The sequence below is a fragment of the Panthera onca genome, chromosome D4, assembly GCF_046562875.1.
Source record: "Panthera onca isolate mPanOnc1 chromosome D4, mPanOnc1 haplotype 2, whole genome shotgun sequence".
Lineage (NCBI taxonomy): Eukaryota > Metazoa > Chordata > Mammalia > Carnivora > Felidae > Panthera > Panthera onca.
In genome coordinates, this window is record NC_138351.1 from 58,278,962 (window position 1) to 58,292,491 (window position 13,530).

The window sequence follows — 13,530 nt, forward strand, 5'->3', positions numbered from 1 at the left end:
CCATCTATTGAGGTGATTGTATGGTTTTACTCCTTTTACACTATTTATATAATTAATTACAACAATAGATTTCTAAAAATATCAAACCACCCTCACATTCCTAGAATAAACTGTATTTGCTTATGGAGTATTAGTCTTTCAGTATTCTGCTAGGGATACAAACATGGTATTCATTTTTTAGAATTTTGATATTTGTCTATAGTGTTTTCATGCTATAGTTGTCAGGGTTGGTATCAGGATTATTAAAAAATTTTTTTTAATGTTTATTTATTTTTGAGAGAGAGAGAGACAGAGTGTTGAGTGGGGGAGAGGCAGAGAGAGAGGGAGACACAGAAGCAGAAGCAGGCTCCAGGTCCTGAGCTGTTAGCACAGAGCCTGACGTGGGGCTCAAACTCATGAGCTGTGAGATCATGACCTGAGTCGAAGTTGGACGTTCAACTGACTGAGCCACCCAGGCGCCCCTGGTATCAGGATTATTATGCTAGTTTTATAAAGTAAATTTTTTTTTTTTTCAAAATGAGCTGGCTCTTTTCTTTCTTTCTTTCTTTCTTTCTTTCTTTCTTTCTTTCTTTCTTTAATTTTTTAATGTTTATTTATTTTTGAGACAGAGAGAGACACAGCATGATCAGGGAAGGGGCAGAGAGAGAGAGGGAGACACAGAATCCGAAACAGGCTCCAGGCTCTGAGCTGTCAGCACAGAGCCCAACGCGGGGCTCGAACTCACGAACCGTGAGATCATGACCTGAGCCGAAGTCGGACGCCCAACCGACTGAGCCACCCAGGCGCCCCTAAAGTAAATTTTATAGATTAAAAAAGGAAAGTTTCTTTCTCTATTCTTTGAGACAGTTTGAACAGCTCCTGTTATTTGTAGGATCATTTTTTTTATTAAATTTTTTTTAATGTTTATTTATTTTTGAGAGAGAGAGAGAGAGAGAGCCAGAGTGTGAGAAAGGGAGGGGGCAGGGAGAGAGAGGGAGACACCGAATCAGAAGCAGGCTCCAGGCTCTGAGCTGTCAGCACAGAGCCCAACGTGGGGCTCGAACTCACAAACCATGAAATCATGACCTGCGGCAAAGTCGGACACTTAACTGAGCCACCCAGGCGCCCCTCCTTTCCCTTTTTTAAAATAGACTATTTTTTTTAGAGCAGTTTTAGGTGCACAGCAAAACTGAGTGGAATGTACAGAAATCTCCCACATACTTCCTGTCTCCACATATGCACAGACTTCACCACTGTCAACATTTGGCACCATGGTGGTACATTTGTTATAATCAATGAACCTGCATCCATATATCAGAGTCACCCAAAGTACATAGTCTACATTAGGGTTAACTCTTGGTGTTGTACATTGTAAGGGCTTTCCTGATGTATAATGACATGTACCCACCAGGATAGTGCCTGCGAAATAGTTTCACTGCCCTAAACACTGGCAATGGCACTGTTGCCTCTGTGCTCCGCCTATTCATTCCTCTCTCCTCTCTAGCTGCTGGCAGCCACTGATTCTTTTGTCTCCATAGTTTGGCCTTTTCCAGAATATCATATAGTTGGAATCATACAGTATGTGGCCTTTTCAGATTGTCTTCTTTCTCTTACTAAAATGCATTTAAGATTTCCTCCGTGTCTTTTAATGGCTTGATAGCTTATTTCTTCTTAGTGCTGAATAATAGTCCACTGTTTCAATATACCTTAGTTTACTTATTCATTCACCTACTGAAGGACATCTTGGTTGCTTCTAAGTTTTGGCAATTAAGAATAAAGTTGCTGGGGTGCCTGGGTGGCTCAGTCAGCCAAGCATCCAACTTCATATCAGATCATGATCTTATAGTTTGTGGGTTTGAGTCCTGTGTCGGGCTCTGAGCTGTCTCAGAGCCTGCAGCCGCCTTCAGATTCTGTGTCTCCATCTCTCTCTCTGCCCCTCCACCTGCTTGTGCTCTCTCTCGAAAATAAATAAACACAAAAAAAAGAATAAAGCTGCTATAAACATCTGTATGCAGGTTTTGTGTGAACATAAGTTTTAAATTACTTTGTGTTAATACCAAGAGGTGTGATTGCTGGATCATATGGTAACATGTGTTTAGTTTTGTAAGAAACTGCCAGACTATTTACATAATGACTGTAACATTTGAGTTCCTTTATATATATTTTTTACATCACATTTTTAATGTCAAAATTTCACCTGGGTGTACCTAGATGGCTTGCTCTGGCTTCTTCAAATAGTCTGCCTAGTACTCAGGGTAACTTTTCATCTAAAGATGGAATTCTTCAGCTCAGGGAAGTTTTTTTTAAGTTTATTTATCTTGAGAGGGGATGGGGGGAGGGACGGAGAGAGAGGGAGAGAGAGAGAATCCCAAGAAGGCTCTGCACTGTCAGCACAGAGTTCAACGCAGGGCTCATACTCATGAACTGTGAGAACATGACCTGAGCCAAAATCAAGAGTTGGATGCTTAACCAACTGAGCCACCCAGGTGCCCTTCTTTATTTCTTTAATGATCATTTCTCCATGGGCTCTGTTCTCTACTTCTAGAATGTCTGCTATATAAGCATATTTGATTTCCTGGCCATTTCTTCCCTCTCTTTCTCTCTTTATTCCTTTTTTTCCCCTGAGACTTATGAGGATGGTTCTCAAAGCAATCTTTCCTGATTTGATTTTTAATCTGAGAGTAAATTTCCTGCTTTGAGTATTTTCCCAAATTCATGTATGGATTGGCTTTTGAATATTATTTAGAATATAAATTTTGGGATTTTACTATTTCTCCATTTTTTAGATTCTAGTAACCTTGGTAATAAGGTACAATACTTGATATCTTTTTTCATATATCTAGCAATTTTCTCTATTTGCTCACTTTATTCATTTATTTTTAAAGTTTATTTATTTTGAGAGAGAGAGTGCGCATACATGTGAGTGGGGCAGGGGCAGAGAGAGAGGAAGAGAGAGAATCCCAAGCAGGCTCTGCACTATTAGTGAGACATAGGGCTTGATCCCCACAAACTGTGAGATCATGACCTGAGCCAAAATCAAGAGTCGGATGCTTGTCTGACTGAGCCACCCAGGTGACCCTATTTGCTTGCTTTAAAGAGGGACCTAGACTGATGTTTGTTTGGTATTGTAATTGAAATAGTTCTATAAAAATTCTGTAGCTTATTTTCAAGCATGTTGGTGTAAGGCAAATGGAGAAAGAAGAAAAAAGAGCCTGGTTGTTTATGATTTAGTTTTTTAGATTGGGGTTGGGGGTGGTCTACTTGACCATGATTAGGGCAGGGAGAGCTCCTGAGAAGAGGAGAAAGGTTTGCTGCTGTTCTTGGCAACTTCTTTTCAGTATTTACTAAGGCCACCCACGGTTAGGCAGAGGAGTATCTCCCTTCTCTAACTGGCACGAGCAAGCCAAGTTAGGAACATGCTGGCCAATATCCCTGCTTTTTGTGCAGAACAAAAGATGAGCTGAGTCTTGGCCTTTCTTCTGAGAGCAGCCACTCGTGCAATACCTAAAGTCACTCAACTTGTTTTTTGCCAGTGCCCACCTCACCCTCATTCCTAGTCTTGGCTGTCTATCATAGGTCTTAGGGGAGGCTCTGCTGGGGCATAACCTTCATTACCTCCCAGAGACACCCTTCCTTAGTCAGTGCCTCCATCAATATGGTTTCATTTGTACTATATCTTGTGGAAATTCCTTAAAATTTCCAGACCAGAATCTGGAACAGAGAGGAGTTAAGTAAATGGATTCAAATTATGATCTATAAACAAAGATCAGAATACAAAACTGATTTTTTTACAGTTTCACCACTAGGTGGTGCTACCAAGCGCTGAAAACAATGGTTGCTCTCTTGGGACAGCCAAGAACCACTTGTATCTTGTACACGCAGGAGTTTGTGAGCTTGTATGGAACTTGTATGCACTCATGCATATGTGCATGAATATGTGCCTGAGTATGTGTACACACACAATTCTCGGTGCATGAGTTTACCTACAGAGCAATTTACAAGGGTGCACAGATATGTGAGTGAATGCATAAATCTGTGCACTCTGGAAAGAATGGGCATGAAGCTAAATGATAGGAACTCCAAAAGGCTGATCTTTCAGCTGTATAGTCTGAAACTCCAGTCCCTCAGCTAGGAAGGTAGCTTGTGCGGGGTGCAGAAGTCCAAACCCCATGAGAGAAATACAACCATAGTGCTACACAAGAGCTTTTCTGACACAGTCTCACGTTCCTCTAAAGCCATCAGCCCTGCAAACCCTTGTGTTCAGTTGGGACTCCAAGAAGGTCTCAGTTACTTCTGCAGTCCCAGAGGACTGTGGTCTCTATACCTTCCCCCGAGTGCTCAGCATCTAATCAAACACCCACTCTGGGATCCTATCTTCTGTCCAGATGGGAAGTGACCCTGCACTTAAGAAAACAAATGTCACGTGTGTGTGTGAGAGAGTGAGGGAGGGAGGGAGGGAGGGAGAGAGAGAGAAAGAGAGAGAGAGATAGAGAGGTGGGGAGTTCAGATTCATTCACATCTGTATAGCCCTTTCCCGGTTATCTCTGTAGAAGATCACCAGCTGATCTCAGACTCTCACTCTGGATGCCCCCCTCACTCTAGGAATAGTGCTGTCTTGATTACCTGCTGTACAGAATAGCCCACAAAGCTGGGAAAACTTAAGCAAGTCACTTCCCTTCTCTGGCCTCAATTTCTCTAACTCTCAGTGAGGGCTGGGTCTGGGTGATTCCAAGAGTGCTTTGTGCTGACTGAAGCTCTGCATGTCTGCAGTTTGCAGGGTCCTGCCCCATCTGTGGCTGGTGTGGAGTGGGAATCTCCTTAGAGAAGGAGAAAGTTCTGTTGCCTTCCTCCTCCTCCTTCCAGCAGACTTCCTTCCTTAATAGGCCCCGAGGGAAGGCAGCTGGGCCCCCAGGGCCCTGGAAGCCATAGGAAGGAGCTCTCACTCCAGCATCATTAAAAGTTGAATTGGCTTTCACTCTGAGGGCAAAAGCCCCAGGACTCATTAGACCTGCTGCCCCCTGAGCCCAATTTGGTTGAAGGGAATGTTTGACGTTTTCATCCAGAGAGGGTTTTCACTAAGGGTTTGAGGCCTCCCTGAGAGAGCTCATCTCATTGAGGTCTGAGAGGGAAAGTCCCCGGAGGTCACCTTTTGCCTTGGAACTTTTCCAGAGGAGGAACCGGGCTGGGTCAGGGGACGGGCTTGTGTAAGGTCACACAGAGGCTGGCTGCTGAAAACACTCCTCCAGGTGGTAGAGAGATGAGCACACAGCAGGGAAGGATAGAAACGGTGGGGGCGCTCACTGTGGAGGGTCCCTGGACATCTGTGGTCTCATAGGGTGAGACAGAGAGCCTCATGTGAAAAGGAGCTTTGAGGACAGCTTGACAAACCCACAGCAGAAAGGGCTCCCCAGGGAGATAGCGGGTGCCCAGCCCTGAGGCACGTGAGCCAAATGGACAGTACTTGTTTAGGATGAACAGAGGGGATTTGGGACCAGGAGGGGTAGGGGAGTCTGCGGCTGTTCAGGTCCGGCCTGCTCTGTAAATTCTCCACCAGTAAGGAATGGTATGTCACTTCTGCTGCTCAGAAGGTATGGGACGGAGCCAGAAGCCTGCCATTTATGGCCAGTCAAGACTGTTGAATGGGGAACCAGGAGGCTGGGATGGCGCCTGGCCTTTCTGAGCTCAGCAGCCCCCTCCCTGCCTCCTGCAGCATGGGTAACTCCCAGACTGGGTACCGAGGACCTAGAGACAGCGTCTGGCTCTCTCAGTGATGAATCTGCCCGCAGTGCCTCACTGAGCTCTGGAAGTACAGGACAATTCATTGCACAGGGCCCGCCCCTGTCCTGGAGGACTCCAGCAGCAGGACAGAGAGCCAGAGGCGCTCAAATGCTGAGGTCTCCCCAGCCCAAACTCCACTGCGATATTGATGGCAAACATGTGTCAGGGACTGGTTTAAGTGCTTTATAATCTTAACTGCTCAAATCCTTAGAAAACCATATGTATGGGGGAAGGTACTCTTTTTCTTTCTTTTCTTTTTTAATCTGAGAGAGAGAGAGAGAGTGCAAGAGAACATAAGCAGGAGAGAGGGGCAGAGGGAGAGAGAGTCTCAAGCAGACTCCACACTCAGCACAGAGCCTGACTTGGGGCTCAATCCCATGACCCTGGGATCATGACCTGGGCCAAAGGCAAGAGCCTCAACCGACCGAGCCGCTCAGGTGCCCCAGAAAGTTACTCTTATTAGCCATCTTACAGATGAGGAAACGGAGGCACAAAGAGGTCAAGTAACTTGTGTATAGTCATAGAACTAGTGCGTTGTGTTGTTCCAGAACCTATGTTCTTACTTGCTATGCTGTCCTGTCTAAAAGAGGAGGGAGCGGAGGCCAGGGAGGGGAAGGGGCCGGTTTGGTCGCTTGGCCAGGTGACAGGCATGGGGGGGCCGGGACCTCTTGTCTTCAGCCTCAGGGTTCTTCCTTCCACAGCCCCTCCTGACAGTTCCTCTGTCCCCACCCAGCCTCCCCATGGACCTCCCCAGAGTTAACAGTCGCCTGGCCTCTTACTTGGCGGGCAGCTCCAGCCCAAAGAGGCGGCACCCACATTCCCTGGCTGCTCTCCAGACCGCAGGAGCTGAGGCAACAAAGTCCAGTGAGTGTGAGGGCTGAGCAGAGGCCGCCGAAGGGGAGGCAGCAGCAGGGAGCTGCCGAGAGGAAGGACTGTCCAGCTTCCAGATGCTAGGCCTCCTGGGAAGCACGACCCTCGCGGGCTTGATCACAGGCATTGCCATGGCTCTTCTGCTCTTGGTGCTGCTGCTGGCCACCTGCCTGTACCACGGACAGCGGGACCATGATGTGGAGAGGAACCGCCCGGCCGCGAGGAGAAACCGAGTCCGGTGGGCCCAGCCTTGGCTCCTCCCGGGCAGGGGCCACCCGGGGCACACTCACTGTTTCCGTCATCCTGGCCACGTGTCTCACACGCACCACGTGGGCCTCCACCACCATCGCCTCCACCGACACCTCTACCACCAAGCCCACCACCAAGCCCACCTCCATGCCCACCGAGGCCACCACTGACGTCTGTGAATGGCAGCCACTGCCTGCCCTCCCGTGGACCCCCATGCTCCTGTGCAGAAGGGCGCCTCTCTGTGGTAAACACTGAGTACTGTGCCCTGGGTCCTGCTTGGCTTCTTTTGCATACTACCCCCCCCCCCGCCCCCCCAGGGTACTATAAGGAGAGAAGCGAGGAGCACAGGGGTGGCCCTGCGCACACTGGAAGATAACAAGTTGAGAGCAGAGATGGTCCTTTGGGGATGGACCCTGCCTGTGACTGTAACTCCCAGGGGACACCAGTGCATGTGGATGCACAGAGGATGTACCGTGCTCTCTGAAGTGCTGTCCTCTGATTTACTCAGGCCCTGGCCAGGGGCGTAGCTGGGAGGGGACAGCAATGCTTGTGTTTGGAGAAGACAGTATGAGGCTGCAAGGTCAATTCACTGGTGCCTTAATACAAGAAAATAAAAACTACGAGGAAGCTTTTGTGAAGAGGCTCTTGATCGTACAGCTCGAGTGGGAGAGAAGGATCGAGCCGCCAGGCATGTGTCTGCAATGCCCTGGGAACATCCTTCTCTGATGAGAAGTGAGTGCCTGGCACGGGCAGCTTCTGCCTGCTGCTTGAGGGCTGGCCGTGCCCTGGGGGAAACTGGGCAGGCCCTGTGGTGCTCCAAGGGCAGTAGGAGAGAAAAGCTTGGGGCCTAAGCTCTGAGGGAGGACGTGGGGTTTGCACGCAGCCCTGCCTAGAGAGGGCTCTCTGTGTACCAGGGGGGCTTTGGGCTTCTGTGGGACAGTCCAGGGGCTCAGAGAAGAGGGGTGAGGCCACGCTCACCCAGCCTGGTCACCAAGGGCTCTTTCTCCAGTGCTCTTTCCAGTGCATCTCCAGGGCAGACTGAACCCTGGGACCTGCAGAAGCCCCAGTCTGTGAGCTGTGTTGAATTCAGTGTGTCCTTGATAACTCGATCAGGGTTTCTTATCCAAGCCTTGAGGCTCCAGCTCCCGGACCCACTGGTGCCTGTGTATAGCAGAGGGGCTGGGAGGTTCTTTAAACTGGAGGAGGTGGTGCTGGGTGGCCTTGGGAGAGTGCTTGTCTCCCCAGGATCTCAGTTTCCTCTTCCCTAAAATGGATCGATAGCAGAGACCTCTTCTTGCCAAAGTCTGGAGGCATGTTCCGCATACCCCATGAATAGCTGGCACAATTCCACAGGGAGGAAGGAAATCTTGTCCTGAGGCCTTCAGCCTGGGTTTGGGTGGGAAGCAGAGAGAGGAGAGCCTTAGGGGCCAGGAGAGGTGGTGGGGAGGGGCTCGAGAACGGGCCAGAAAGTCAGGGGCCTGGTGACTCATTGGAACAGAACATCCTGTTTCTTTTCTAGTTCCTGGTGGATTCTCTGTGAGGGTTGGAGGTGTAAGGGGGAGAGGGAGGCAAATCCACACTGACAGCCGTGCTAGGTTTCTGGGCTGGGAAAGTAGGTCACGGGTCACCACGTACTGCTGATTTTATCTCTGCAGTGTCCTTCAAATCTGCCTCCCCTCCAGCATTCCCGAGTCTGTCCTAGCTTGTCCTCCCCCGACCCCGCCAATCTGGACTCCTGCCCACGTCCAGCCCTGTCCCTTTTTGAAGCATCTCTGCACCGTGGCCTGTAGGATCTGCCGAAACTCCTTTATAGCCCTAGGGGTGAAGTCCCTGCCTCCCGGTTGGTTATTAAAGGCCCCTGATCTGGTCCCTGTCCCTTGCTCCTTTTGTCCTATCCACACTGCTCTGGTCATTGGCCCCAGAAAACACCTCGTACTTTCCCCTCTCTGTGTCTTTGCCCAAGAAGAATTTGTTGCTCCCTCCTATGGGTTTCCAATTTGTTATTCATATTTATTTTTATATTTCTGGTGGAACACTGAACACATCTGTCTCTTCCCCAGAGATTTATGGCAGGATTCAAGGGCCCCTGCCCTCATGCATCTAAGAAACTTTGAGGGCTCCCTGCCCCCAGTGCAGAACCAGCCCACACAACAGATGCTCAGGAAAAATTCTCAGAACGTCATGCTCTCTGGGAAAGTAAATATGATCAGAATAACCGCTGCCAGAAGTTTGGGGCTTGAGGGACACCAAGTATGGCAGTAGGACCTTGAGGGGATTAGGCCTCTGAGCTCCTGGGGCCCTTGCTGAGGGGGCCTGTGCTCCCCCTCCATCCCCAGTGTTGGGGGCCTGAAAAGTGGGAAACATTTAACAGATGGACATGGGTGGGCCTGCTGGCTTGGACGTCCCCTCTCCTCCCTCATCTCTTTATGTAGCCCTGTGTCAGTCTCGGATGGCCTGCCTTTCCTAAATGTGGCCTGGAGTCTCTGGGGGAGCTCTATTCTCTCTGCTTTAGGATGTCTGCCATCATCTTTGCCCTTCTAATGTAAGGGAAAGTAAGGGATGTGTCTTTTTCTGATCAGTTGATGATGGTAGCTGTGGGCGACACATATGTATCTAAATGGTAGTTATCTTGGGAAGTCCCACGGCATCTGGGGTCCATGGTCAGGGGCTGTATATCACAGGATTACAAAGTCACAAGAGGAGAAGATACCCAGAAAAAAGCCCTTAGCACAAACGTCTCTGAGCAGTAGTAAACATGTATGGCTGTCTTGATCTTTCCAACTCGCCTGATAATGCTGCTGCCACTTAAATCACGGGACAGGGCTGTTGGGGGATAGTTGAAGGCAAGGACCCTGAACTGAGTGGGCATTGTGGTGAAAGTAAGTGCACCCTGTCCATCTTCATCAAGGATGGCTCCTTGTGCCCTGGGCTTGAGATGCCGTGTTGGTCATTCCATGTTGCAGACTGCGGGTGTGACATCATATGCAACCCTGAGGAGCCTTCGCAGCAGACTGGACCTGTCCTCACAATATCCCTGGCGCCCTCTCATTGCGCCACACAGCCTGTGTTCAACTATTGAATGTCTGTTGTCAGAATGGATCAGAAGGCCTAGTTTACTGGCGAATCAGAGAAGGGGCCCCAATCTCAGAAACAGATAAGGAAACCCATCCAAGGCAGAAGACAAGAGGGCTGAGCAATTGTCCTTTATTCCAGTTTTAAAATGCTGAAAAACACACATCTACAATGGGTGGCCTCCAACTACATGCGTCCACAAAGAACAGGCAAACGAGAATTCAAAGAAACAAATAATTCAGTTTGAAACCGGATTCCTCTGGTGCCCTCTGTCTCCTGAACTGGCGAGTTGATTTTGGTGATTCAGTCTGAAACCATGTGCCCCAGACTGGTGCATCGTGTTTCCTTTCTGCTCTGGCTGCCCTACTTAACACAAATAATCTGAGGTGTCCAGGTTTGCCATGGGCCCGGCTTGCCCAATGCTGTTCATGCAGAGGAAGAGCCCGGAGCTCATCCTGGAAAAGGGAAGAGTGAGAACATGACAGGCCTCATTTAGTCCAAATAGTTGCTCTCTCATCCTGCACTTAGCAACTTCCTAAAACTGGTACTAAAGAAAATTCACTGGGGCCTTGGAGAACTCTCAAGAAACCCTGTGCCTGGTACCTGGAAGCATTGTTCCTCACTGCTCTGTTTCTCAGAGTTTGGGTCAAGTGGGACCGGCAATCCAGCCTCCTTTCTGGAAGTGGGGTCGTCTCAGGCGGTTAGCTGTGGAAGAGCCAGGACCGGGTGGCGGTCAGGAGGCAGCCCTTCTGGCAGACTTCCTGGGTGGCCTGGCCTGGCTGGCCCCTCACCCGGATGGGCTAAGTGGAGAGCCTGCCTCGTCGGGCTGCAATGGTGTGGGTGTGTGGGGGGGTGGGGTAAGTGCAGTCACGGAGGGGGCAGGCAGCTGTGCAGGTCCTGGGCCCACACTCACAATTGGAGGAAGGAATCCAGGAAGTTCTCAGAGCTGCTCAGACATCTCGGAGCCTTGTCCCAAGCAGGACCAAGGCTGCAGCGCCCAGGGATGAGTGTGCCGTGGCCTGGCCCCTGGGGTGGCCCCCAGGTCAGGAGGCCATGGCACCACTGCCGGCTCTGTCGCTTGGAGAAGCCCAGGGTAAGTTTTCACAGCATCCGAGTGTGAGCAGGCAGCAAGGAGGGTTGGGGAGGGGGGAGGCCATGCAGAAGACGGCTTCTCCTGGAACAGGAACCACAGGGTGAAGGAGCCCCATAGTGAATCACTGAAGGGGTTTGGATCCTGCCCTATCTAGAAAGCGCTCTCCCACCCCATGCAGATAAGGATGCCAAGTGAAAGGGACCACAGCCCCCTGCCAAAGGCCCCACGGCCCTTGTGGCGACCTGGCAGTGCCTCCGCCCCGACCTGGCACAGAGCCTTCCTCCCCACCTGCGTTCCTGCCCCTGCTCAGGTCCAGGAGCTCAGGAGGCATCGGATAGGCTGATTCAAGGACTGGCCCAAGGTTCTTCTAGGGGCGGAGCCCAGGCTCATCCGGGGTCCCCAGGTCTTTTGTCTGAGAAGACAAACTCTCTTGAAATCTGTAGGCGTCACCAGGGGGCAGGGTTGGCAATGTTCCCTCTGAGCGAAGTCTTCTGTTCCTTCTTTCCAGCCCCTCCAAGTCCAGGAAGTCTTGTGCTCACATCTTTCAGGACAGCTCTTCTTCCAGAAGTCGCCAGCGGAGTTGACCACGGTTCTTGGAATCCAGACCAGAGGCTTAGAAAACAATAACAGAGACCCACCGAGGTCTGAGTAGCACCATGCGGGGTGCCCCATGGCCCAGAAGGGCCGTGACCCAGGGCCTCAGACCAGCATCCGCTTAGGAGACCACAAGGAGAGCGGCTGGAAGGGCAGAGTGCCTGCCACCACCAAGGGCACCCTGTTTTGGATGGGGAGCTAGGGCTCAGCCGGTCATCTGCCACGTGGGGCCATGGAAACAGCAGTGATCGGAGTGGTGGCCGTGCTGTTTGTGGTCACCGTAGCCATCACCTGCATCCTGTGCTGCTTCAGCTGTGACTCAAGGACCCAGGATCCTCAGGGGGGCCCCGGCCACAGCTTTACAGTGGCCACGTTTTGCCAGGAGGCTTCTTTCTTCACGGGGCCAGGTCACCATGCCCAACCAGTGGTGGGTGCCCGGGACTTCTGGACCTTCATGTGAGGCCTGACAGTCCCCAGGATTTGTTCTGCTGGTGGGTCAGATTCACTCGTCACCCAGCGAGCCTTCCCCGGTGTCCTACTCCTCCAATGCTGCATTCCTGTCCTTCCCTGCCTCTATTCTGCAAGCTCCCCGTCCCATCCCATCTCACTTTGCTGTGCCCTCCAGCCTGGGAGATCCGCAGCAGTGGGACCAGACGGAATTCAGCTTGGACCCCTGAGAGCTCAGCCGGACCCTTCCCACAGGATGGGGCTTAGGAGAGGCCTGAAGAGTGACTGCTGGGCAGTGTCAGATTGCACGGTGAGCCAGCTCTTCTGATTTACATGGGGGACTGAGATGTCACTGGAATTTATTGTAAACAGAGTGCTGGTTCACTCAGGTTACCCCGGGATGCCTGTGACACTGGTTCTCTTGCCACCAGAAGAAACAGTGAGCTCAAGTAGACATTTTTATGTTTTTATCTCCCTTCTGATTGAGTCATTTTGTTACTTGCAAGTGCACATTGCAAAGAACCTGATGCCGAGAATTGTCTCCTGCCAGTTGCCTGAATCAGCCCTGAGATCCTGAAACCAAAGGGCTGCTTCCTGGGAACACATGATTTATTTTATGATTGAAAATGTATACCCCTTCATAGACGTCTCAAGAATCAACAGAAAAGAATCAAGGTTAAGAATCAAGAGGAAAAAGAAAGTCACAGCAAGTACAAGATGTTTTCTTAACAGCAACGCCAGAAAGACTTTGAAACATACTTTGAGACTTTCTTACTATATTCTTATAGGTCACTTCTATTCTCAGAGAATGTAAGTGACTTCCATCACTTAGGAATGATAGAAAAATCATGAGCTTCAAGATAATTCCAAATACGTTAAAATGTTGTGTTACATTGAGAGCATGTAACAAAGCTCTTGTTTTCATCACAAATAAAGACATGCTCAGTTTTCATTAATAGAAAATCTGTTTTCTCTGTAGCAGGAAATGAAGGCTGTGCCAGGTTTAGAATATGGTTTGAAGGACGCAAACTTCTGGCTCTCCTGGCTCATATGTCTCCATCCTGACTTGAATGGATGCCTCTCCTAGGACCTGCTTATTGAGGAGGGAAAAACTGACCCTGACAGGGGTCTGGCCTCTACGGGTACCTAGACAGGCCATCTTGGCCTTGTGGCTGCCGCAGGAAGGGCTCTCAGAGAGAGGCTTGGGGCTGTAGAGGTGCAGAGGGGGAAGGGGCCAGGGGGAGAGGCTGGTGGAGAGGGATGGAGCAGGGGAGCACGGGGAAGGGAGAGGCACTGACTGCCCAGGAACGGGAGCTCCTGGGAAGCTTGTCTTGGTCACTCTGGACCTGAAAGCCCCCAAGCAGGGTCTTCGTAGATGCACGTGGAAGGAAACCAGCTGCAAAGAGGACCCAGAGACTGAGTGAAGGGAACTGTTGCAGGTTGTGTTC

The 13,530-nt window shown here is 50.4% G+C and overlaps 2 protein-coding genes across 3 annotated transcripts; both read left to right on the plus strand.

The window, feature by feature from the left end:
• Window positions 1-6,695: 6,695 nt before the first annotated feature.
• On the plus strand, window positions 6,696-11,663 carry HRCT1 (histidine rich carboxyl terminus 1). Of its 2 annotated transcripts, none has more exons than XM_078436696.2 (2): window positions 6,696-7,608; window positions 11,550-11,663. In XM_078436696.2, the coding sequence occupies exon 1, from the start codon at window positions 6,705-6,707 to the stop codon at window positions 7,044-7,046; it is 342 nt and encodes a 113-aa protein (XP_078292822.1). In that variant the 5' UTR covers window positions 6,696-6,704; the 3' UTR covers window positions 7,047-7,608; window positions 11,550-11,663. The 2 variants fall into 2 exon arrangements, with proteins under 2 accessions (XP_078292822.1, XP_078292823.1); XM_078436697.2 differs by having other exon boundaries at window positions 6,696-7,120; window positions 11,550-11,641.
• Window positions 11,664-11,867: 204 nt separating this feature from the next.
• Window positions 11,868-13,034, plus strand: SPAAR (small regulatory polypeptide of amino acid response). Its single transcript, XM_060609347.3, has one exon. The coding sequence runs from the start codon at window positions 11,868-11,870 to the stop codon at window positions 12,093-12,095; it is 228 nt and encodes a 75-aa protein (XP_060465330.3). The 3' UTR covers window positions 12,096-13,034.
• The last annotated feature ends 496 nt before the right edge of the window (window positions 13,035-13,530 follow it).

Bases quoted from the DNA above. Each gene is read 5' to 3' on its own strand.
- SPAAR (XM_060609347.3), top strand. From the start codon at position 11,868: ATGGAAACAGCAGTGATCGGAGTGGTGGCCGTGCTGTTTGTGGTCACC.
- HRCT1 (XM_078436696.2), top strand. From the start codon at position 6,705: ATGCTAGGCCTCCTGGGAAGCACGACCCTCGCGGGCTTGATCACAGGC.